The 25343-nt window shown below is 35.9% G+C and overlaps 3 protein-coding genes across 3 annotated transcripts; 2 read left to right on the top strand and 1 right to left on the bottom strand.

The window, feature by feature from the left end:
* Positions 1-1678: 1678 nt before the first annotated feature.
* On the top strand, positions 1679-7565 carry LOC129951132 (peptidylprolyl isomerase domain and WD repeat-containing protein 1). The gene is made up of 12 exons (XM_056063143.1): positions 1679-2076; positions 2131-2334; positions 2400-2583; positions 2652-2884; positions 5828-5922; positions 5989-6107; positions 6164-6356; positions 6417-6526; positions 6597-6715; positions 6875-6995; positions 7055-7274; positions 7333-7565. The coding sequence occupies exons 1-12, from the start codon at positions 1941-1943 to the stop codon at positions 7477-7479; spliced, it is 1881 nt and encodes a 626-aa protein (XP_055919118.1). The 5' UTR covers positions 1679-1940; the 3' UTR covers positions 7480-7565.
* A 115-nt stretch (positions 7566-7680) lies between these two features.
* Positions 7681-22246, bottom strand: LOC129951133 (RNA polymerase II-associated protein 3). Its single transcript, XM_056063144.1, has 9 exons — positions 21981-22246; positions 14832-14913; positions 14312-14507; positions 14050-14258; positions 13663-13790; positions 13317-13586; positions 8116-8205; positions 7870-8062; positions 7681-7800 (listed from the first exon to the last, which is right to left on the bottom strand). The coding sequence occupies exons 1-9, from the start codon at positions 22128-22130 to the stop codon at positions 7715-7717; spliced, it is 1404 nt and encodes a 467-aa protein (XP_055919119.1). The 5' UTR covers positions 22131-22246; the 3' UTR covers positions 7681-7714.
* Positions 22247-24323: 2077 nt separating this feature from the next.
* On the top strand, positions 24324-25040 carry LOC129950190 (28S ribosomal protein S17, mitochondrial). The gene is made up of 2 exons (XM_056062038.1): positions 24324-24535; positions 24611-25040. The coding sequence occupies exons 1-2, from the start codon at positions 24428-24430 to the stop codon at positions 24968-24970; spliced, it is 468 nt and encodes a 155-aa protein (XP_055918013.1). The 5' UTR covers positions 24324-24427; the 3' UTR covers positions 24971-25040.
* Positions 25041-25343: the final 303 nt, after the last annotated feature.

Consider the following 25343-nt stretch of genomic DNA (forward strand, 5'->3'; position numbering starts at 1 on the left):
GTAAGTGGCTTGATGATGATTGCGTTGGCCAAAGGTTCTTTATGCTCTCTCGTTCTTTTATTTCGAGCTAAAAATTTAGTTAACATTTTTTTCTCAGTTATGTAGATAAATAAATAAATTATGTGGCGCAACAGCTGACAGAGAACCAGGGCCTAGATACTTACAGTTTTCAACCATTCATTTATGCTAGTGATGTCAGGAATAGAGATGACCTACAGCTTGTATGCTGAATCCGAACGGCTTATTTGAGAAAGCACTTTTCATAGCAAGAATCGTGAAAAAAAACTAAGTTGAATTTTGACAGCAAATGGATAGAATTTATGATTAAAAACTTGATTTATCTGTGAATTACAATAACAGCTACATTTAATTCCTAATTATCTGCGCAAATTGCTACAATAGCTGCCAATAGAAAAACAGCCTCCCCTCTATTTCATGATAGAACCCTTTTAGATATGCAAACACAGTTCCTCTCCAACTCAATTTAGCGTAGCCGTAGTAAAGTTAATGAGGGGACTGGTATAATTTTTTTTTGTTAAAAAACACTATTTATTATATTATACGCTGTTCATTTTTACACGATAGAAAATTCGAGATATGCCGAAGTCAAGATTATAGTAAAGACGAATATGTTAATCTTTTTTATATCATATTCATGTTGCCATGATGCTAGAAGTGTAGCAATAATTTTACAATTCTTCTTTATCTCTGTAGAATGGATTTCGTGATACGTTTTTGGGTTTCGTAAAAGCTTCCAATTAAGATGGAATTCGTGATAGGCCTGACTAAGTTACATTTTTACGTTCAGGAACTTCATTCTAATTTCCTTTTAATTGTAAGATTCATAAGTCTAAAAGAATTAAAAGTACCTTTTAGCTATTATTTTAAGACTTAACTTTCATGAAGGGGCTCAACTTTCTATTACCGCAGCACGAATTTTGACTTGCGGTTTTTTATTTCATAGATATGTGCAAATAAATTATAACTATTGCAATTTAAGAGCAAGGCAACATTTGACATTTCTTCAACTGTTTTTTGTTCAGTATTACCGCACTTCCTTTTTTTTGAGTGGATTTCTTTGATTTTAGTGCTCAAATGCAAAAAGTACTTTGTATACACCCAAACTCGCACCAAACCCAAATCCTATAGTGACCACAAGCAGGGGGGTTGCATGGAGTCAGAATGCCTCCTTACATACCTAGGTGTTAGTACGCCGTGCTATGAATTAAAAAAAACTTGTTTTAGGCTCAAAAAATGCAATACAAAAAAGTAGGGTTAGATCCGAAAAAGAAAATATTTTTTTCAATGACTTAAAGTTATTTCCTCGCCTTAATATTTAAAACATGTTCTATTGAGACCCCTACCTAACTATACAAAAAATCAGAAGGTAATTCGTGCTGCGGTAATGGAAAGTCGCCCCGAATTTTCTCCCACTCCTGGGTTCTGCCATAATGCTTCCCTCTACTTTGGTGTATTATGCAAATGCAGACGATGTAAATCTTCTTTTATTTTTAGTTATAATTTGTGTACTTTTTGTAGTTGTAATGTATACAAGCCCTTAAGAATGATGTTCTGATTTCAAGAAAGAAGACGTCACGTAGAGATGAAATTATTTTGACAGCTGGCCAATCACAAGTGGTAATCCTTTTTTCGAAAGCATAGAACATTGCCACTGACGTCTAACAACAGTCCAAAACATTTCAGAGAAAATTGTACGATGCTACAAAAAATGTTATAATTAAATTTACTTTATTAATTCAACAAGTGTTATTTGTTCAACATTGACTAAAAACAATTTTTTTTTATTAAACACTGTATAATCTGTAGAGTTGTGCTCTCGTGTTCCATTGCTACACTGAATCAAATAAGACGAAGCTTTCCTAACCAAACATCTATTTAAGAATTTACAAGACCAGAGTTTAACAAAAAGTATCTCAAAAATGTCAGATGAAAACCAAAATACGAGCCCAGCAGTTGAAGACTCTAGTCTAAAACGCCGAGCTGCAGAATCTGGCAGTGAAGAGGAATGGATTGGACCCCTACCTTCTGAATCTGCCAAGCCAAAGAAGAAGAAGTGTAAAACATTTGATTTTGATCTTCTTTGTCAACATTAATTTTGTTTTGTTTTAGTTCTTCCGTACGAAAAAATCTATTTGGAAAATCTACCCAATGCCGAGAGCTACGAGAAAAGTTACATGCACAGAGACGTCATATCGCATCTTGTATCAACGAAAACTGATTTCATCATAACCGGCAGTGTGGATGGCCACATCAAATTCTGGAAAAAAGTCGAAGAGGGAATCGAGTTTGTTAAACACTTTAGAAGTCATCTCAGTAATTTATCTCTAGAGTATCATAATTAAAATAATACTAACATGTTTCAAATTTATTTCAAACAGTGCCTATCATATCGTTGGCTACAAACAGCAATGGAACTCTTTTATCATCTGCCTCATCCGACAAATGTGTTAAAGTTTTTGATGTAGTCAACTTTGATATGATCAGCATAATAAAGTTAGAATTTACACCATTGTGCACAGAATGGATTCATTCCCCTGGCGATGCAATTAATAGTCTTGCTGTGTATGTTAATTCGAAAGATAAATATCAAAATCTACCAACATATTTAATTGTTTTTAAAATATTTTCAGAACTGATAAGGACTCGAATAAAATTTATATTTATGATGGTCATGGAAATGGAGAAGCATTGCATGTTCTAGACAAATTACATTTAGCACCCGTGGTTTCCATTTGCTATAATCCTGCATTTTCAACAGTTATTTCTATAGATAAGAATGGAATTTTAGAATATTGGATGAATTCAAAATATGATTACAAATTTCCATCGAAAATAGTTGCTTTCGAATCCAAACTGGATACAGGTGAGTAATACTGGCAAATCTCAATCTTTAAAAATCTAGAGAGGAACATAGGTATTTTATGGTAGATTATGTTTAAAATATTTTGCTTTCACAAGCAACAAATGAAAATGCATGCCAAAAGTATGTGCATTTCAAAACAAACGACGATTTCCAAAGGGACTAAGTTTTAAGCTTAAGTTAGTGTCTCTTTAAGAGTTATTGCTCGGTATTGTTTTGGGCAAATCTAATTGCTGGAACTTCCAATTTCTTTAGGATACAAAATTGTATGGATGTAAAAACTGTAAGCATTTTATTGCATTGTAATGTACTAATGGTATAGTACCCGTAGCGTTATGGTTAGTGCGTAGGACTGTCATGCCAGACGTCTTGGGTTCGACCCCTGTATGTGCCATCTTAAGCATTTTTCAGTTCGGATTCGGCATTAAACTGCATCCCTCACAACTTTACTCGCACACAGGAATGGTTGGGCGTTGTAAGTCAATAGGCCCTAGTTCTCAACGCACTGTTGAAAAAGTAAAATTTGATAGAAAATGTCCTTTTATGTTTCCCCAAAATTAAAATTAAGTTGTAATTTACAAGTAACAAACATTCTACAGGTGATAGTTCATGAGTTATTGTTTCTCCTTCTAATCTTATTAAAATGTCCTTTGGAGTACCCAAAGTAATAATATTTTGATAATAAACACAAGTTAATAGGCCGCGTATCAACTACTCGTATATATTATAAGAGTTATCTAGCTTTAATGAAAAATTGTATCTTAGTCGATACAACACAAAGGATATAATTTCAACAGTTAAACCAATAATACCAAAGTTAACTAAAAAGAATCGCTTTAACGCAAAGACAGGTGGATGAAGCGCAATACCATCTAGTTTCCGATATCGACGGTATATCTATATTCAATTAAATTGAAATTAGTAATTAGCACGGGAAGCCCGCGATCGAGGAGATAGAGAGATGTCACAACAGGAATAAGGTAAAAAAACCTCCCAAAGTTACCAGGTACTGTAAAGACGATCAAGGGAAAATCGTAGTAGAACCACGTCTTTGTTGAGAATATGGAAAGACCACTTTTCCAAATTATATAACGGTAATGACGAACCGAATTTCGCTCTAAGGGAGAACCACTCAACCTAGGCGACGCAGATCAATAATTCCGCCTACCGGACGTCGACGAAGTGAAGATAGCTATTTCTAAACTGAAGTCAAACAAAGCTGCTGGAGCTGACGGCATCGCTGCCGAACTATTTAAAGCAGCAGGCGATGACTTGGTAGGGAGCATGCACTAACGCATCTGCAAAATATGGTCGGAAGAAAGCATGACCGATGAGTGGAATCTCAACATAGATTGCCCGATACATAAAAAAGGAGACTCTCTTAATTGCGCCAACTACAGAGGCATCAGTCTCCTTAACATTGCATATAAGATCCTCTCTGTCGTATTATATGAACGTCTGACTTCAGACCAGGAAAATCCACTATCGATCAAATATTCACACTACGGCAGATCTTGGAAAAAAACCCAGGAGCTTCAAATCGATATCCACCATCTCTTTATCGATTTAAAAGTATTACAGCACCCATCGGGAAGAGCTTTACAGAGCAATGTCTAGTTTTGGCATCCCTGTCGAACTTATCCGATGGAGGATGCACGCTGCTCTATCAAGGTCGGAAAAGATCTCACCTATGCATTTGATGTCAAAAAAAGTTTTTAGACAAGGCGATGCACTGTCATGCGACTTTTTTAATATCGTTCTGGAGATAATTGTGCAAAACTCAACTGTCAACACTAGAGGCACAATCTTCCAAAGCTCCATCCAATTACTCGGATACGCAGATGATATTGACATAATTGGAAGATCAAAGCGTGATGTCAGTGGAGCGTTTTTGAGCATTGCGACGGAAGCGAAGAAGATGGGTTTAGTGGTCAATGAGGGCAAGACCAAGTATATGCTGCCATCAAAAAAGGATATTGAACAACGGTGTCTTGGACAAAAAGTCACCATGGGCAGCTATAACTTGAAAGTAGTTAATGACTTTGTCTACCTAGGTACCGCTATAAACACAGACAACGACACCAGAGCTGACCGCGACTCAGGTGGGGGAGATAGTTAGCTAGGGACCGAGCTGGCTGGAGACGCATGTTGGTTGAGGCCCAGGTTCGCCCTGACTATGGCGCTACCTTAAGTAAGTAAGTAAGTAATGAGTTTGTTAATTTGTATGAGATAATTTCAGAGCAATTTCATTTTATCAAAGCAACTGTATATATCCCTGTTATGAGATACTTTTTCGTTTAATGTAACGCAATGAGTTGAGGTACCAGGTCAAGGCGGTGTACCTGGGAATGAGAAAACTGATAAGCTGCCCAAGATTAGTACAAAATAGAACAAATCCAGAACAGAACCAAACAAGAGACATCACATCCTGTGAACAAGATACTCCAAAAAACCAATGAAAGATGGAAAAACCTTGAAACCTGTGTCACGGCCAGGAAACTATGGCACAATTTCGAAAAAACAAAATCCTGCTTAATTAGACTGGTTCTAAGTGCTACCTATGGCATGTGCAGAGGATGTAGTTATAAAAAAAAAAAACAAGAAAACATAGTCCACATCTTATGCCACTGCCCAGCACTATACCCCATTATAAACAAATTCTTAGGCAGCACTTCTTCAATAAACTTGAATAACTCGAAGGTATCCAAAGAAGCAGCAGTATTCCCAAAGCCTCTAAATGGCTTGAACAACACAACCCATAATATCATAGGTTTAATCACTCTTTTAGGGAAGTTCAATCTCATCAACTTAACCTAGCCTACCACAATGAATCTAGCCCTGAATGTATTAGAGGATATTACAAGTCTAATTTTATGAATTTCTAAATAAAAAACTTTTTTGGATTTTTGAATTATTTACAAATAAATTGTATTCTTCTACTTTTAGGACTTTATGAATTCTCCAAAAACAAAACACGTGTTACGGGTTTGGCAGTATCAAAGTGTGGAAAAAAATTTGCTGCTATTTCAACCGATAGAAAAGTAAAAACGTGTCTATTTATGTGCTTTAAAAATATATTAAACAAATAACTTTTATGCTATTTGCAGGTTAGAGTATTCAAATTTATTACTGGAAAACTCATCAGAGTATTCGATGAAGCTCTGATTCGTTTCCAAGAGATTCAAAAAACAACAAATGCTCTTCCAAATATGGAATTTGGCAGAAGGTATAAACTATTTAATGCTTTAAAGAACATAACTTAACATTTTATAATTGTTTTAGGATGGCTACAGAGCGTGATCTAGAGAAGTCAGATCACTTTACGAATAGTAACATAATTTTTGATTACAGTGGGAATTTCATTATGTACCCAACAATGCTTGGTATTAAATTGGTTAATATTGAAACCAATCGATGTATCACAATATTGGGAAAAACAGATAATATAAGACCCCTTAATATTGCATTGTTTCAGGTTAGAACATTTTAAATTTCACGTAATTCAAACAAAATATTTTTGTAAAAATACTTTTAGGGGAAAGCTAAAAAGACTAAAGCAGCAATAACCATTGAGCAAGAAGCCAGCGATAATCCAACACTTCAGTCATTAGCGAATGATCCAACTTTATTTTGTACGGCTTACAAGTTAGTTTCAACAGAAGTACATGCAAAATGTTCTATATTTCGTAATGTTACTTGTTTCTTTGATTTTTAGAAAACCTCGATTTTATCTGTATAGCAGACGTCTTCCCTCAGATCTTCAAGATGTGGATAGAGATATTTTCAACGAAAAACCGTCCAAAGAAGATATTATTGCAGTACCTGAGGGCCAAGGTATAACTTCATTTTAACTTTTAAAAACTGATTTTAAAAGTATATTAAATATAATTTTTGTTCAACTTTCATGCCTCAGACGAAGGTCAAAAATTCAAACAACTTATTTTATATACTTTTAATCTTTGTATTACTCAAATTATATTTGATATTTTTTAGGTAGCCAAAGAGTCTACGAAAATGTCATTCTGCACACTACTATGGGTGATATTCATATAAAACTTTTCCATAAGGAATGTCCAAAATCTGTTGAAAACTTCTGCGTTCACAGCAAAAATGGGTACATTTCGAAGCTTAAAATTATTAAATTTGTATTACCCTCTATGCATTTATTTTTAGCTATTACAACGGTCACATTTTTCATAGAGTCATAAAAGGTTTTATGATTCAGACTGGAGATCCCACAGGCACAGGAACGGGAGGCCAATCGATATGGGGTCATGATTTTAAAGATGAATTTGTGCCAAGCCTTAAGCATGATCGACCATACACCGTAAGCATGGCGAACGCCGGCCCAAATTCAAATGGCAGTCAATTCTTTATAACAGTTTTGCCAACAGTGAGAAAAAGCGTCATTAATTATTTTTTTCAATATACTTATATTTTTTTACTTACAGCCTTGGTTAGATAATAAACACACAGTGTTCGGACGTGTCTTTCGGGGGATGGAAGTTGTTCAAAACATTTGTAACTCAAAGACAAATCCCAAAACAGATAAGCCTTATGACGATATTAAAATTATTTCAATGTACTTGAGCAATTGATGGGAAATAAACAAACTAACAAAAAAAAAACGTTTTTAAAAGTGAAACCGAGCTTATTGCCACTCCTCCTGCATTTTCCCATCTCCGATGTTCTATTATATTTTTAAAAAAGGCTCTAAAAATACTTTTTTTGATTTCTAAAAGATAAAGGAAATGATGAAAAGAATCTCGGAAAATTAAAAAAACCAAAAACAAGGAGCATTTTCTTTTAATAATTTTATTTCGAATAAATTGTTTATTTTAAATTAAACGATTTTTCTATTAATTTTAAGTTCTCCGGACTTGCCTCTTTTTTAACGTAATTCAATATTTCTGATAAAGCTGCAAAGTGAAATGAAATTCAAAAACATTAATCTATATTTTATTAATTTATAAATGAAAATTATTTACCTGCTTCATCCTCTGTTGAAAGCATTAACGATAAGATTTTTAATGAACTGTGTTTGCAAACCTCTAAGAGTGTTTCGCACAAATCGTCTTCATTTCTCAAATAGTATTCGCTGAATGTAGTTAACAAGCTCGAGAGAGTTTCTGAATCCAAACCAACTCCCAAGATTCTATTAAGTTGAGATACTTGGATGGACTATGAAGAAATCGATTTGTATTAAGTCCTAATCAAATATAAATAAGGCTTACTTTTAAATACTGGTATTTTTGTTCTGCTGATAGTTCCTTCCAATTGCTATAAAATTGAGCTGTTGTCGTTGGTGCTGGAGGAAGAGGTTTCTAAAAATAAAGTAGGACATTTTTGTATTATATTGTTTTACATAACAGTCATATTAAATTATATAACCACAACTGATAAAAAGAGTAATAAAATTACAATGAGATTATTTGATGGCTTTTCAAATCCCTTTGGTTAAGGCGAAGCGAGCGACGAAGCTCATTTTTGACTGAATGGGTACGTTAATGAGCAGAATGACCGATTTCGGAGTGAATATCAGTAAAAAGAGCAAGAGCTACCAATGAATCCAGAAAAAGTCACAGCTTGGTGCGGGTTATTGGACCATACTTGTTCGAAGGTGATGAGAATCGTAACGTTACTGTGAATGGTGAGCGCTACTGTGAGATGATATCCAACTTTGTTTGCCCAAAATGCAAGAGCTTGACTTGCATGATATGTGATTTCAACAAGACGGATACATATGCCACGCAGCACGCGCAACAATCTACTTATTGAGAGGCGAGTTCGGTGAACATATTATTTCACGTTCGGGGCCGGTCAATTGGCCGCCTAGATCGTGCGATTTAACGCCTTTGGGCTATATTTTGTGGGGCTATGTTAAAGTTAATGTCTATACAGATAAGCCCGCTTTGATGGACGCACTGGAAGACAACATTGAAACATTTATTCGTGAGATACCGGCCGAAATGTTGGAAAGAGTATCAGCCCTGTTCGATTCACCCATTCGATTCCCCTTCACACTACCTTTGCATTTTGCTATCCATCGGGTGAACTACATTATTCCAAACCAATTTGTCATTCAAATAAACAGATGTTCATGTAAAAATCTTGGGAATGTTGGATAAATTGTTTTGATTCATACAAAAATTAAGTTTAATCAATCCACATAAACAGAATAATTTGTGAAATTTTTGGAAATGGGCAGTATTGGACTTTTTATTCCAATTGTAAGCAGGGGAATTAGATAATCATCAAACAGAGAGCTTCGGAGAAACGTTAAAAAGGGTATTCCTTCCCCTAAAAATGTTAATATTCTTTTATTTATAAAATAAATATTCTAAATTTAGCAATAAATTAGTTTTCACTTACATTTTGATTATAAAAATTAACAAACCAGATATCAAATGAAAAACCCACTGCATTATTCAGATCTGAATTTTATGGAATGACTGCTTTCACGTCAATAGAAGAATATCGAGCAGTATTACCGACATACACAGACTTCGAATGAATAGCAGAATAATTATTAGTGAAAATTCAAGTAAAATTTCCCCCGATGAATAGCAGAAATGACCTGTATGTCAAAATTGGACTAAGCGGAAATAATCTTCATACAGTAAATTATATGGACCGTACTATCGATTCAAATACAGATTGTATGCATATTTCTGAATTGTATGTGTTTTTTGTTGAAAAACTTTCCCATAGCTTTAAACAATCGACCTTTAGAATGGCAGAAATAAAATCCTATCCAGATTGATTGGAGTTGCATTAAACGTGATTTTCGTTATCTTCCAATCAAGACGATTAACGACCGGAGAAGTTTCTTTTACGACTGGAGTAGCTACTTCTATAACTGTGGCCTAATCAACAACTGAAGCTGAAATAGTGACTGCAGTGAGTTGCTAAAGAAAACGGATGCTTTGAAAGAAAATATGTAAGTATCGATCAAGTACAACTATTTTATTTTAATTTTCGTTTAGTGTTTATGAAGGAACTTTTGAAGCAATATAAATCGTCTATCAACACCCTGCTATACTTTGTGTTGCGTTTATTTCAATAAATATAGACAATTAATTGTTTTCAATGACGCCTTAGCAAAAGGAATAATTGTTATTTTAAATAAATATATTCCAATTACAAAAAACGACTTTTATTCTAAAGTCGCGTGTCCATTTGAGACTAAAATCAATGAGAGTCACTCTCAGGCCACTCTCGAGAGAAAACTCTGGACACAGCTTTAAAAGTAGCTAGTGGAGAGTTGGCTTTTCACTCTCGACATTCCAATTTTTGAGACTTACTATCAAGTCGACAACCTTTTTAACTGCTATCGGAGAAAAGCTTGCATTATTCAAACATAGTTCGTATTATGCGAGTTACTTCCAACAGTCAACATGGCTAGGCAGTTGGCGTTACAAGAAACAAATGAACGAATTGAGAAATATGAATGTAATGGGATTTTGTTTAAAACAACTGAAAAGTTATTTCGGGACAGAAACCAAAACAAAATTAAATATTAACGGAATTTTCCGAATATTTGTATGTATAGAAAGTGAATTCTTAAGAAAAATGCGCAATTTGAGAAACCAGGTAAAATGTTTGTATTTTGTAAACCTTAAATTAAACAGATAATAAAGTATTTTGTATGTTTTACCTTCGAATATTTTTCTTTTAAACTATCGAAAATAGCTTGACAGACTTCTTTCACAATTCTCCCTAAAGTACAAACTGGTATACGGAAAGGTACTGAAGGTTTTTATATGAATCACCAGCACAGATTAAACAAAATTTAATAATGATTTAATTTATGTTTCGAAATATTTGCAGAATTGTACATGGGTTAGGTTAGGTTAAAATGGCTTTCCATGATGGAAACGGACTCAAATAGGGCAGTTTAATAGCCCATTGTGATACCACATGAATCATAAGGCTTCCTCCTTAGCTAAGTGGAACACGTTTGTGAGATGCTGATTATGCTGATATGATTAAGATTGTTAAAGAAGAATTCTCCTAGGTAATACTTGCGTTTTTGAGGTAGAGCAGGGCATGTACAGAGAAGATGAAGAACCATACAGCTTCTTCAAAAGTCAATTGAGAATACGCCTAGTCACGTGGCGTGCTATTAGACAGTGTCCGGTTATGACACCTATTATCGAGCTTATATGGGGTCTGCTTAGAGATAGCAAGCACCTTGAAAGCTTTAAATCTAGTGTCAGCTAGATGTTTTTTGTGACCTGACACGTGGTGATGTTGTTCCACCTGGTGTTTACCTTCTTCATAGCGTCTTGCATTAGCAACAATTTACAAGTTGCGATTGGTATGACAGTGTGTGCCAAACGTGGTAGGATGGGCTGCACTCCACCGTTCCTAGCGAGTTCATTTGCATTCATTACAGTTACATGGAATGTCTCTATGGCCCGGCAGCCACCAAAGTCGAATATTAAACTGCTGGGCCATCTTCATTAGAGATGATCGACAGTTATGAACTGTTTTAGAGTTTGTAAAGACTGAGTCCAGGGATTTTATAGTGGCCTGACTATCTGAGAAAATACGGATATCAGATGTTGATATCGACGTTTTTTTTAAGCAATAACAAGACTTCTTTTATCGCCAATAGTTCCGTCTGGAACACGCTACAATGATTGGGAAGGCGGAATGAGAGACTTAATTTCAGTAGTTCAGAGTACACACACACCTCCACCAACCCCTTCTTTTGTTTTTGAACCATTAACATCTGTATAAAAATAGTTTGACTCGTCTTCCAAGAGTGTCCTATCCTCCCAAAAAGATCTGGAAGGTATAGAAATCTGGAAATTTCTGTCGAATTGCAGTTGGAGGATGGTGTAGTCTGTGTGGTTTGGAATCAAATCTAAATACCTAAGAATTACGGAGTTTCTAATGTTGTTATTAGTCCACTGCGACGAAGCCTTGAGGCGAATAGCAGAGCTCGCAGCTATTTGTTTGCTAAATATGTCAAGAGGTGTTAGGTAGAGTAAGGTGTCCAGTGCCGCAGATGGGGTCGAAGCGATCCGCTCATACATAGGCAAGCTGAACGTTGTACTTTTTTGAATTTGTCGCGGTTTATGGCTTTCTCTAAAGCACACCATACTGCCACAGCGTACATTAAAATCGGTCTGATTACCGATGTGTATAGCCAATGCTAATGCTAATGATTCTGGGTTGTAAGCCACATTTATTACCAATAGCTTTTTTGCAAGAAAAGAGAGCTACAGTAGCTTGTTAGACTCTTTCCTGTACGTTGCGTTTCCAATTTAGTTTTTTATCTAAGACAAGACCCAGGTATTTAACCTCGTCTGAGAATTTTAAATGGAATTTTGTATCTCCTCGAAAATAAGACCAAATCGGTTTTGTGTGGGTTAACACTCAGTTCACACCGATCAGCCCAAAGTATTAGTCTGTCCAAGGCATTTTGTTAAAATTCTTTTAGGGTGTTAAGATGCTTTCCTGAAACTGCTATAGCAACGTTAGTCCGCATAGCCTATTACTCTGAAGCCCTCCGCATCCAGAGCAGTTAGGATTTCATTCACCGCTAGGTTCCAGAGGAGAGGGGATAGAACACCACCTTGCGGTATCCCTCTATTAACGAATCGTCTGCCTGAAGAGTTGCCCAGTTTTGAGTTAATTATTCTGCTAGTCAGCATTAAATGAATTAACTCCCGAAGCGAACTCTCTATATTGAGAGATATTAGTGCAGATGTGTCCACGTTGTTAAAAGCACCTTCGATGTCAAGGAAAGCAGCCATAGTGAACTCTTTATGATGGAGGGAATATTCGATGGTGCATATTTCTGAACAAAATACATATGAATGTACAAAATATTATACATATTAAACCTCACTCACGAGATGCCAGAAATCCAATACGCTTTCACGTACTGGTATGGCTTCTCTAAATTTTATAAATGTTTGGTCCAATGAGCGTCTTCGATTTGAAGCTCTTAAGTGAGGTTAGAAACCGCACCTAACATGCGACGTCGGCCAATCCATTGTTTGACCCAGCATTTTGTTTCCTTTTCCTAAAATTATGCCAACAACCAATGCAGCTGCAACCTTTCGCTTGTAAGAAATTTTCTTGTTCCTACCACTTTCAACTCCCAACTAGCAGGGAAATTAATATTAAGTGGACACGGTTATGAAACTACTCTCAAAATCGAACATGACAACTCTCATAAAATTACCTCCCAACTAGAAAGACACCTGAGAGTAACTTCCAAAGTGTTTCTTTCGATAGAATTTTTGGATGGACACACACCTTAATATTAACCGGGACAGCAGATTCAAAGCACTGATATTTTGTTTAGTTGGAGAGGTGAAAATGTATTGTATTTATTCTCAAGCCTCACAGGACTTTGGCTTGACAACTTCATGTAGTATAATTTGTATACAATGAAACAAATAAAAATATTACTTACTTCTTTTGTGACAGAAGGTATTTCATTGTCTTTTTTAGGCTCCTTTGTTTTTTGAATTCCCATTTTTGTTGGCAAACAAATGTTGGTGTCTTTTTCAATATGCTTCACCGCCGGGGTAACATCTGATTTTTTCACTTCCTCATAGGAACCACATTCACCATTGAAAAGTTTATCAATTACTTCATCAGATATTTGTATATTTGAATTTTCATAATTCTTTCCATCTTTAGGTCCAACGACATCAATTATTTTAATGCGTTTCATTTGCTTCTGTAAAATTAAATTAAAAGAAAAACATTTATGAGTAGAAGTTAGTAATTTAATTTAAAAACAAAAAGAAACATACCTTAGATCTTGAGCTGGGAAGTTTGGTGGCAGGAAAAATGTCCACTATATTACTACGTAAGGGACTAAAGTTTGGACCTTCCTTCGAACAATTGGATTCATTCATTTGATATCCTTTTGGAACAGCACCTTTTTGTTGTATTTTGTATAATTTATTTGTATTGAAAATTATCGGCCCCGTCTGAGAAGATTTGCATTACGAATGACAAGGAAAATAATCATCGCTTGAATTGGAACTTAAGTTTAGACATCCAATTGTGGGACAAATTTTGTCGTTTGAAGAAAGCTATGACACTTTTTCTTGCTATTCGTAGTACAAATATCTTTCAACGGGGTCTGTCGCATATTTTATTCAAAAAAGAATGTATATTTAAAATAATCAAGTTACCAGTTTTTTTCAGTCTTTGATTTATTCTCTGCAAGCTTTTTTGAGCTTCGATGTTGCTTGAATCGATCATTAGAATAGTTGTACAATCCTTAAGAGCTTGCGTGTTAAAGTTAAGGGATTCATTAGCTTGCATTCGGCGGTAATAAGCTTTCACGGTTAGTTTATCCAGTTCGATTGCAGTGTTACAATCATCAATACATTGCGCATATCTGTAAAATATTTGAATACTTAATTTTTCGAATAAATAGAATTTTAAACATACTTCTTGAGTCTTAAATAACAGAGTGCTCGATTTGTGTAGAATTTTGGGTCGCCGTCATATGCATTGATAGCTGTGCTATATTCCAATATTGCTTTTTCGTATTCTCCCCGCTTTACATGGTTGTTTCCTCGGCTGTTAGATTCATCTGCTTTTAAATTCTTGTTTTCTTGTTCTTCCTCAACTTTGACTTTATTTTCTTCAAAGGAAAAGATTTAGTTTTTGAGATATAAGTAGGGATTCAAGATTTCATCGAGGGCAAAAAATTAATTTTAATTTTATTTTATTTTAGGTAAAAAGACAAAACATCCACTCAGCAATTATATAAATTCTGATCCTTAAAGGTTATCATCCTACGCATAAAATCCTAACACTTCTTTTCATGGTAGGATTGTGGTTTATGTGTATTTACAAATATATTAGGTATTTAAGATTAAACTAAACTTTAAGCAAATTTAACATGAGAAAAATAATAAAATCTAATATTTGATGAATTATACAAAATGTTTGTTTAAAAACTTACCATCCATGACATTTGTGTTGGTTTTTAATCCCATTTGATCACTCTTAGAAATATGACTACGAATCGGCTTAGTTTTGATGTGCTTAAAAAAATAAAAGATAAAATATCTATTAGACACTTTCGTTGGTTCCTCTATTACTCATTTATCATTGTAATGAAATACAAATTTTTAATTGTCATTATGTTTAATTTGTATTGGTTCTTAGTGCAATTTTTTACAAAGTCTTATATTGGTTGTATTTTCACCCATTGTTGGTGGAGGAGTCAATAACAAGTTTATAAAAATCTAGTTATTGTCATCATAAAAGCACAAGAAACATATTACATATTTAGCTTATTTGTTTCACTGCGTAACTACTACTGCGTTATTCGCTAAATAAGTTTCACGGATCAATCTTCTCCCTAACTCGACCATTAGAACAGGAAGATAACATCTCCGAAAGTTAACAAGGTAATAACAAAGGGGGACATTATATCAAACGCGATGCTTGAGCTATGAACATTTTCATACAAGAAAACATTATCTCTAGTCTGAAACTTCTTATCTATTTAACTGTTTCGATTATGACATATTCTCAACTTTCCATATTCGATTGGAACTTTATCGGCATCCTGTGATAAGCTCATTAAATTCCAATCTCGACAGCATTGTCTAACTGCGAAGAATCAAAACCTTTTAAAACTTAAGGCTGTCTCCCGAGGTTAAAGCGTAATCTATCCCAATGCCGCTATCCATGTTGAGGAAATTAATCAACTTTCAGTACTTAGTACGCTATGTGTATCACAGACCATCTCTAATAGGTTGATTACATATAAGAATTACTCAGACCTCATCTGCGGTTCTTTACTCAACACCTCTTCATATACTTAGCAAACATCGAAGAAGTAGATGTTAAAGCGGTAGGCTCCAATGGGATACCAGCGGAATTTTTTAAGTATGGAACCGTTGAGTCAATAAGTAAGCTTACTGCAGTTTACCACTGGGAGTTGGAAACAGGTATGATTTCTCAATAATTTAGGGAATCAATCATTTATCTGATCCACAAAAAAGGAAGCTGGTCTGAGATGTCGAGCTATCAAGGAATATCATTTTTAAATTCGTGTTATAAAATATTTACAGCTGTTCTGTAAACACGGCTCAATAAATGGATTAATGAAAATAAGCATTTGACACGGTGAAGATGCAAGCTCCTTTCTATAAGCTCTTTGGTATGGGAATGTCGTTAAAATTTGGAAGAGTCCTGCAAGCCTGTATATGGATACTGATGCAGCAGTTTGGAATGGTACAGAAAGCTCGGACTGGTTTAGAACTGAATCAGGCGTTAGACAAGGTTGTACGATGACTCCAAGTCTATTCGCTCTATTTATCGAAGACTTAGTCGATTTCTTACCTGCTGGTATCGAACATGCGGGAGAATTAATTAAAGCACTCTTGTTTGCGGATGATATTGTGGTTCTCGCGTCATCTCCAGAACCACTAAGCTTATGATAAACCGGATTTTTGAGTACTGTAAAAATGAAACCTAATAGTAAACATGGAAAATTCCAAGATTATGATTTTCAAGAACGGGAAGGTAGAAACTGCTTTAATAAAAATGGAACTACAATGGTGGAATCTTGGAGTAGGTGTTTCTCAAACAAAAATATTGTACAAAGCAGTAAGTAAACTGTTTTTAAGGCAGTAGCAGAATCAATCTTGTTCTTCGCAGCTGAAGTGTGGGGAGCGAAGCAATATGAAGATGTGGAAATATTGTTACTCTTCTACGTTAAAAGGATATTCCGGCTGCCACCAAATACGCCGAATTCCATATATAGTTATGTTGGAAACGGGACTGCAGTCACTCTATGTACAAACACTTCAAATACAGATTGATTATGTGCTCAAAATCATGAATATGGATAATTACCGGTTACCGAAGATAGTGGCACTTCAAACTATTCGAGAGAGGTCGAGATGGTATGCAGAATGGATGAAACTTGCTAGGGAGAGTGACATGGACCTTAACATAGATAACTTTGATTTCAATCAATGGAAAGCATTACTGTACCACCTTATTGCAAAAGTGGATGATATGTTATGGGAAAAATGCCTTAATGAAGCAATTTACAGTCAACTCACAATTTGGAGGCGAAGAACTATTTCCGGGATGAATACAGCGTAGAGGAGATTTCTATGATAATAAAGCTGCGTGGTGAACTCGTACCTCTTAACTTCATTCCACATAGGGAGGATTTACCAATATTATGCTCCTTATGTAATCTACAAGTGAGAGAAGATATGTTTCACTTCATGGGTAATGTCCAATTCTTTAAGACATCAGGAGAAATGTTCTTGGAACGGGTTTTTTCAATGAAAATGAAATTGTATCATTGTTGAACGAAGTCGACATTAAAAAACTGTATTGTTAATGAAAGTTTCTGAAGATAATATTTAATTTCAATAGTAAACTATATAAAAAAAAAACTTTTTTAAACATATACCTAATTCGTTTATTTATAAATTATATTTCATAAAAAATAAGTTTCAAATTTATGCCATGCTTTTTTGATTTTTGTAAACAATGTAATTTTCACAATTTCCATATCAAAACGGCGCATTAAAGCGCTAATTGGATCTCAGGCTACACAAACTACACCATCCTCCAATTGCAGTTCGACAGAAATTTACAGATTTCTATACCTTCCAGATCTTTCTTGGATGATAGGGCATACCTAGAAGACGAAACAGTTCACTTTTACACAGATGGAGGTGTGTACTCTGAACGACTGAAATTAAGTCTCTCATTCCGCCTTTCTTATCATTGTAGAGTTGGCGATAAAAGAAGTCTTTTCCTGGCTTAACAAAACGTGATATCAACATCTGAAATCTGCATTTTCTCAGATAGTAAGTCAGCTATCAAATCACTGGACTCGTGTCTATACAAACACTATTGCATTCAATAACTATCGATTACCACTAATGGAGATGGCACAACATTTTAATATTCACCTTTGCTGGGTGCGAGTCATAGAAAAATTCCAGGAAATTGTAAGGCAGATAAACTCGCCATAAATGGTACAACACAACCCATTAAACCACGTTTGGCCAATGCTGGCATACCAATCACTACATAAAACTATTGCTAATGCAAGTTGCTATGAAGAAAGCAAACATCAGGCTAGGCGTATTCTCAAAAGGCTTTTACAGGAGCTGTATTAATGAGGAAGAGTAGGGAACAGTTCTTTACCTCCTCTGTACATGCCTTGCTCTAGTTCAAAAACTCAAGAGTTACCTAGAATTCTTCTATGATGATCTTAACCATATTAACATAATCACTCTCTCCGTAAGGTATTCAAACTGGTTTAATTGAGCTTAGAATAAAGCCTCAAGATTCATGTGGTATCACAATGTGCCATTAAACTGGCCTTAGTGTTTCCTACTACATCACGGACAGCCACTTTAACCTAACTTTAGCCTTTACTCGTCCTTACTTACTTACTTAAGGTGGCGCTACAGTCCGGGGCGGACCTGGGCCTCAACCAACAAGCGTCTCCAGCCAGCTCGGTCCCTAGCTAGCTGTCTCCAGTTTCGCACGCCAAGTTGGTTGAGGTCCTCTCCCACCTGGGTGCGCCACCTGAGTCGCGGTCTTCCTCTACTGCGCCGTCCCTCGGGATTGGATTCGAAGACCTTCCGGGCTGGAGCGTTGATGTCCATCCGCTCTACATGACCTAGCCATCTAAGCCGTTGGACTTTAATTCTGCTAACTAGGTCATTGTCGCTGTACAGCCCGTACAGTTCGTCGTTATATCTTCTCCTCCATTCTCCATCTATGCGTACGGGACCAAAAATCACCCGAAGAATTTTTCTCTCGAAGCATCCTAAGACGCTCTCATCTTTCTTTGACAGGGTCCAGGCCTCAGCGCCATAAATGAGAACCGGGATGATGAGTGTCTTATAGAATGGTGATTTTACATGCTCGAGAGAGGACTTTACTTCTCAATTGCCTTTTAAGTCCAAAGAAGCAGCGATTTGCAAGAGTTATTCTTCGTTTGATTTCAGCGCTGGTGTCGTTGTCTGCATTAATAGCGGTGCCTAGGTAGACAAAGTCCTTAACTACCTCAAAGTTATAGCTGTCCATGGTGACGTTTTGTCCAATACGTCGTCGTTCAGTGTCCTTTTTTGATGACAGCATATACTTGGTCTTGCCCTCATTGACCACTAAACCCATCTTCTTCGCTTCCGTCGCAATGCTCAAAAACTCTCCACTGACATCACGCTTGGATCTTCCAATTATGTCAATATCATCTGCGTATCCGAGTAATTGAATGGATCTTTGGAAGATTGTGCCTCTAGTGTTGACGGTTGAGTTTTGCACAATTCTTTCCAGAACGATGTTGAAGAAGTCGCATGACAGTGCATCGCCTTGTCTAAAACCTTTTTTGACATCAAATGCTTCGGTAAGATCTTTTCCGACCTTGATAGAGCAGCGTGCATTCTCCATCGTCATTCTGCACAAACGGATAAGTTTGACAGGGATGCCAAAACTAGACATTGCTTGGTAGAGCTCTTCCCTATAGATGCTGTCATACGCGGCTTTAAGGAGACTGATGCCTCTGTAGTTGGCGCAGTTTAGAGGGTCTCCTTTCTTATGTATCGGGCACACTATGCTGAGATTCCACTCATCGGGCATGCTTTCTTCCGACCATATTTTGCAGATGAGTTGGTGCATGCTCCCTACCAAGTCATCGCCTGCTGCTTTGAATAGTTCGGCGGTGATGCCGTCAGCTCCAGCAGCTTTGTTTGACTTAAGTTTAGATATAGCTATCTTCACTTCGTCAAGGTCGGGTAGGCGGAATTGTTGATCTGCGTCGCCCAGGTTGAGTGGTTCTATCTCCCTTACAGCGGAATTCGGTTCGTCATCGCCGTTATATAATTTGGAGAAGTGATCTTTCCATATTCTCAGCATCGACTGTGGTTCTACTACGATGTTCCCTTGATCGTCTTTACAGGCTTCGGTTCGTGGCTGGTACCCTTGGTAGGTTTTTTTTACCTTTTGGTAAAATTTACGAACCTCATTCCTGTTGTGACATCCCTCTATCTCCTCGATCGCGCGCTTCTCATACTCTCTTTTTTTCCGTCTAAGAAGCCGGTGTTCCTCTCTCCTCTTCTGCTCGTAGAGCTCGCGAGCAGCTCTAGTCCTTTTGTGCAGCGCCGTTTTGTATGCCTCTTGTTTCGCTGCGTGAGCTTGCCGGCATTCGTCGTCAAACCAGGGGTTTCGCTGTGGTGGCCGTGTGAAACCTAGCACTTCAGAGGCGGCATCTCTGATGGCTGCAAGGCAATGTTGCCACTGGTTTTCAACGATTAATGCAGGAAGCATAGGACTCCTTAGGAGGTTATTAGAGACTCGATCGGAAAAGGACATGGCAGTCTCTTGCGATTGTAGCCGTCTAACGTCGAATCTTCTCACAGTACTTCCTTGTTTTGGCTTGGATCGGGATATCCGTAGCCGTACCTCGGCTACAACGAGGTAGTGGTCTGAGTCAGTGTTGACCTCTCGGAATGTTCGGATATCCTGGATACTGGAGAAGTGTCGTGCGTCGATCGCAATGTGGTCAATTTGGTTGACGGTTGATTGATCAGGAGATTTCCATGTCCTCTTGTGGATATTAAGATGCGTGAACTGTGTAATAGCTACCAGAACGTCTCGCCCCGCAGCGAAATCGACCAGCCTGAATCCGTTGTCGGAGGTAGTGTCGTGCAGGCTGTATCTCCCGATTATGCCACCAAAGATGTCTTCTCTTCCTAGCTTGGCAATAAAATCTCCTAAGACAATTATAATGTCATAGCCAGGGCACTGCTCATATGTCTTGTCCAAGAGCTCGAAGAATATGTCTTTGGTGTCTTCATCTTTCTCCTCTGTTGGGGCATGCGCGCATATTAGGCTTATGTTGGCGAATTTAGCCTTGATGCGGATTGTCGTGATGCGCTCGCTCACACTGTTGAAACTCAAAACTTTTTGCCGGAGCCTAGTTCTAACAACAAATCCACACCCAAATAGACGCTGTCTTTGTTCTCGGTAGCAGTCGCCTTAGTAGATATCGCAGTCTTTACTCGTCCATTAAAGATGAAATTGAACGAAATGATTAGTTTGTTTAATTCATTGCATTACAATTAACAAACTATTCAATCAAATAATACAATTCAATAATTACATAATTCCTGAGACATTGGTTTCAGTTTTGAATAAAAATGTTGTCTACAAAGAATACAATATAAAGAAAAACGTTGAAATAGGTAGATGGTTAGTTTAGTTTAGGTATTTTGTCAAGAGATTTGAAAATAACTATAACCAAAACTTTTACACGGCTCGAAAACTGCAACAATGTTTTATGTTTCTCGTTGTTTTACTCAATTAACCAGTTGCATTTCCCCTTTCACAATTTTGCAGGAATACTCGCACTTCCAGGACTGCCCATAAACTTACTCTAGAGCTCAATTATGGATATAATCTAAAGTATACCAATTTTTATTTTAACCGCGAATCAGATATGGCTATTGCTTTACCCAAATTAGTTTTCCTTTCCATTTTGATAATCAAAACTTTAAGACTAGTATGTACCGGTATCTGGTCATTAATCCTCCTCCGCGATGTTTTTAGATTTAAATATGTATACTAAGGGCAGTAATAACACATTTATTGTGTGCGAATTATATAAAAAAAAATGTAAGTTCAAAAAATATTGTATTCCAATACTCCGTGACCGTGGCCATGACCAATATCTTATTGGTAACAGGTTATGCTGATGTTAAAAGTTACAGCAGCGTGACAGTGAAGGTTTTATTCCAATTCGAACCCAATAACAATGTTTTAATACGTACAGTAATGTACTATGGAATTTGGATTTGGATTTAAATTTTTTTTCCGAGAAGCAACACTTTTTTAAGTTTTAACTTTCACAATTTTACACAAAAACACGCAAACTTTCGGTACACACCAATTTCTTCTTTTTTAATATAATTAAACCCAGAAGCCTTGCATTTATGAATGTATAATTATAGGTTTGTTTAGTGAAAAAAATACCTTCTTTAAAATGTTAAAACCTAATAGGATTTACAACGTAAATGGTTTGCTTACTGTTTTCTTTTTCTTAATTTAAAACTCTACATACCTCCGCATTTTGCTCCACGCTTAACTTTTGTTCTTTGTCTTTTACATCTTTTACCCAACGGTTCAGATCATTGCGAGTGTTTTTGAACTCTTCAGCAGCATTGACAATTCTTTGAATTTGCACTGCAGATTTATTTTGAACAGTATCCATTATTTATTTTATATTATTTTTAAAAGGCAAATTTAATTAAGGAAATAATGAAAAACTTATGATATTTTGTAACCAAAACAAAGAGAATTGAATTCTCGTTGTCATGTCCTTAAAATTGGAGGCTCATATGTCAAATAGAAAGAACCAGATGTAAATGACATTTTGCCCATAATACGAATCAGAGGACATCTGCTTGTAAAATATGGATTTTTCTAAGGCTGCAGATATACTAGGCAACTTTTAAGGTGGTCATAAACGAAAGAGTCAAAATGATGTGATTCGATTTTCAGAAAGTCGGAAATCAAAGGACTGGTGAAATCAAGGTAGACTCTTGTAAATTTGTGCGTAATCTTTTAAAACATAACTTGTGAGGCTTATAAAAACTATAGAATACCTAAAACTGCTAGGAGCCAGGGATAACTACTATTGAAGCCAATTATTGTAGCTTAGTTTTTCACTGAAAACAAATTTCATATGAAAAAACAAGTAATATTTTTTCTGACAATCTGTCATTAGATATGCAAAAAATTGAACCACAAATCAGTGGAACGATTAGTTTCATTTTTTGACAAACCATAATCAGCTTTGTTCAATAAAACTAATTTTCCTCAGGACATTTAAGCCAGCAAAAATAATGTTTGTCTTTAATCGATCAAAATATATTGTTCTTCTAACCAAATGAAAACACAGTCAAATACTGATTTTAACATTTTATAGGAATATCAATAAGCGATTTTCTTTTTAATTTCAGAGTATAGAACTGATCTGTCATAAAAAGACTGTCATTTTCTTTTTTAGCTCGGTAATGAAAGCACTGGGCTCGTATATATTTTTTTTGGTTAGAGCTAGCTCGGAGTGTGGCTGTCTGCTCGTTTGTTTCGTGTGGTATGAACGAGACAGATTGTTCTAAAACTTTTGACAGTTCAGTTCTCCAGTATTTCAGACATAGGTGTAACTAAATTTTATGAAAGAGAAAAGGAGGAATCAGCATAGAATTAACTGTATAAATTGAATTTGTGATACTTTCAAAGTTGAAAAGTACGAAAACAACACACAGTGCTACGTTGCGAAGTTGAAGCTGAAGCACTATTTGTGTGAACTTTTACTATTGATTTCATACGGCGCAGAATTATGAAATTTGCATGCATTGTATAGATAGTTGAGAGGTCAAGTTGAAAAGATTTTAGTTGACGCTTTCCAGATTTTCAACACATTAATTGCTTCGTTCAACACAATCATTCATTTAAGTTTTGGAAAAAACTCGCTTCAAACTTCACTTCTTGTCGCGCTTCACTATTATGGACGTCTTTTGCTTCCAAATGCGAGTTGTTAATGACAGCTTCTACTTCAACCGTTTTTTTAAGCTTCATCCTTTGTGTTCAAATGTTAAGGACTGAGTGCAGTAAAAAGTGTGCAATCTTGGATGATTTAAAATAACTGAATGCTAAACTATTTGCGAAAATTACTAAATTAAGATATGATAAATCTTAAGTAAAATTATAGCTTTGAACAATTTTCTAATTGGACTCTTTCAAGGCTACTTATATTATAATATTTCTGTTCCACGGGATGGGCAATGAGGGATGTAAGGCAGACATTTTAAAAATAAATAAAAATAAGTGAAACCGAGAGAAATAATGAGTGCTTTCAAAAAAGCCCATTGTGGAAAAAGGCCATTTGAAGCAGTAATGGCTGAATCATAAACACGCTTCAGCTTCGGCTTCGTTTGCGTTACGGTGAGCCTGCTTCGAGGTTGCTTTGAATGACATTTCTATTGTTTAACCCATCCAAAGAGCAAATATTTTGTTTGTTGACATTTTCTTTACATCTGTTGAGCTTTCAGACAAAGCAAATGTTCAGATAATTGAACTAGAGCTTCCTTTTGGAGCCACATTGCGTTCTTTTCCTTAAGATTGTCAAACGAAACGTGAGGTCGAAGCTTCATTGTGATAGCATGCATTGAATTTCTATGGCTGAACTTGTAAACGTCAGGTGTAGCCGAAGCTGAAGAGTGTTTTCGATTCTTTCGATTCAGCCATAATCTTTTTCCAATGAAATGAAACTTGTGTATACTCTTCTGAGAAAGTCCGTTCTGAAAGGATCACATAAGAAATACAAAAGTTAGGACTTTGTGTAAATGTTTCTAAACAGACTTCAAAGTTGACATTCTTTTTATTTTCTGTGGCTGGTGATCTGTCAAAATGTCAAAATAGTTTGTTTGGGGTTATTTCTTACATCAAAATTCTTAATGTAAATTCTAGCATTTAGGATCACATTTAATTTCTAATTCAAAAACAATGGCAAGCATAAGGTCAATTTTATTAGGACAATGTGTTCCATGTGTAAAGAAAACTGCTTCAAAAATTCGTGTTCGCAGAATGGAATTGGATACAAATCTGAACATGGTGAGATGAACAGAAAACTAAAATGAAAAAAATGTGATTTTAACACAAACATCTTTTTATCTGAAATTATTATAGTATTTCAAGAAAGATGAATTTTACTTTGCCCACGACCCACAAAAATTGTGTAAAACTGGAGACATTGTCCTAATACAAAAATTACCACAAAAGCTAACCCGATTAATAACACACAAAGTAGAGGAGGTGGTTTATCCCATGGGTGACATAACAGATCCCCTTACTGGTAAAAAAGTTGTTGTGGGCAAATATCGTGACCAAATTGAGGAGGCTAACAAACTGTTTGGAAAATCCCAGAAAGCTTTTGACTACAACAAAGCCCCACCAAGAGGAAGACTGGAGGGTACAAAGGATTTCACAGATCGTGAAACTTATATTAAATATCACGAAGACGGCAAAGATCAGCCATATGCTGTTTAGATTTATAATTTTTGTACTACTGTTCTTAGAATAAAATTGTTAATGCGTGTGTAATGCATGAAAAAGTTAATTATTTATTACTAATTATGTATTTTAATGCATACTTATGTATTTTCATCGATGATTTTGCGACTAAAAAATGTTTTCTAGTTTTTCCTAGTGTAGGATATAGAACTGGGACACATTTGGTTCAAGAGCGTACCTTTGTACATAATTTAAATAAAATTCATTTTCATGATGTTTGTATATTGAAACAGTTTAGGTGAAGGTAAATTGAATATTACAAAAACTTTAAGTTTAAGACCTCATTCATAAGGCCACTTAATATGTCCAAGATCAGAAAACCTTTTCAGTTAGGACCGCATGACAATTA

This window comes from Eupeodes corollae, chromosome 3, assembly GCF_945859685.1.
Source record: "Eupeodes corollae chromosome 3, idEupCoro1.1, whole genome shotgun sequence".
Classification (NCBI taxonomy): domain Eukaryota; kingdom Metazoa; phylum Arthropoda; class Insecta; order Diptera; family Syrphidae; genus Eupeodes; species Eupeodes corollae.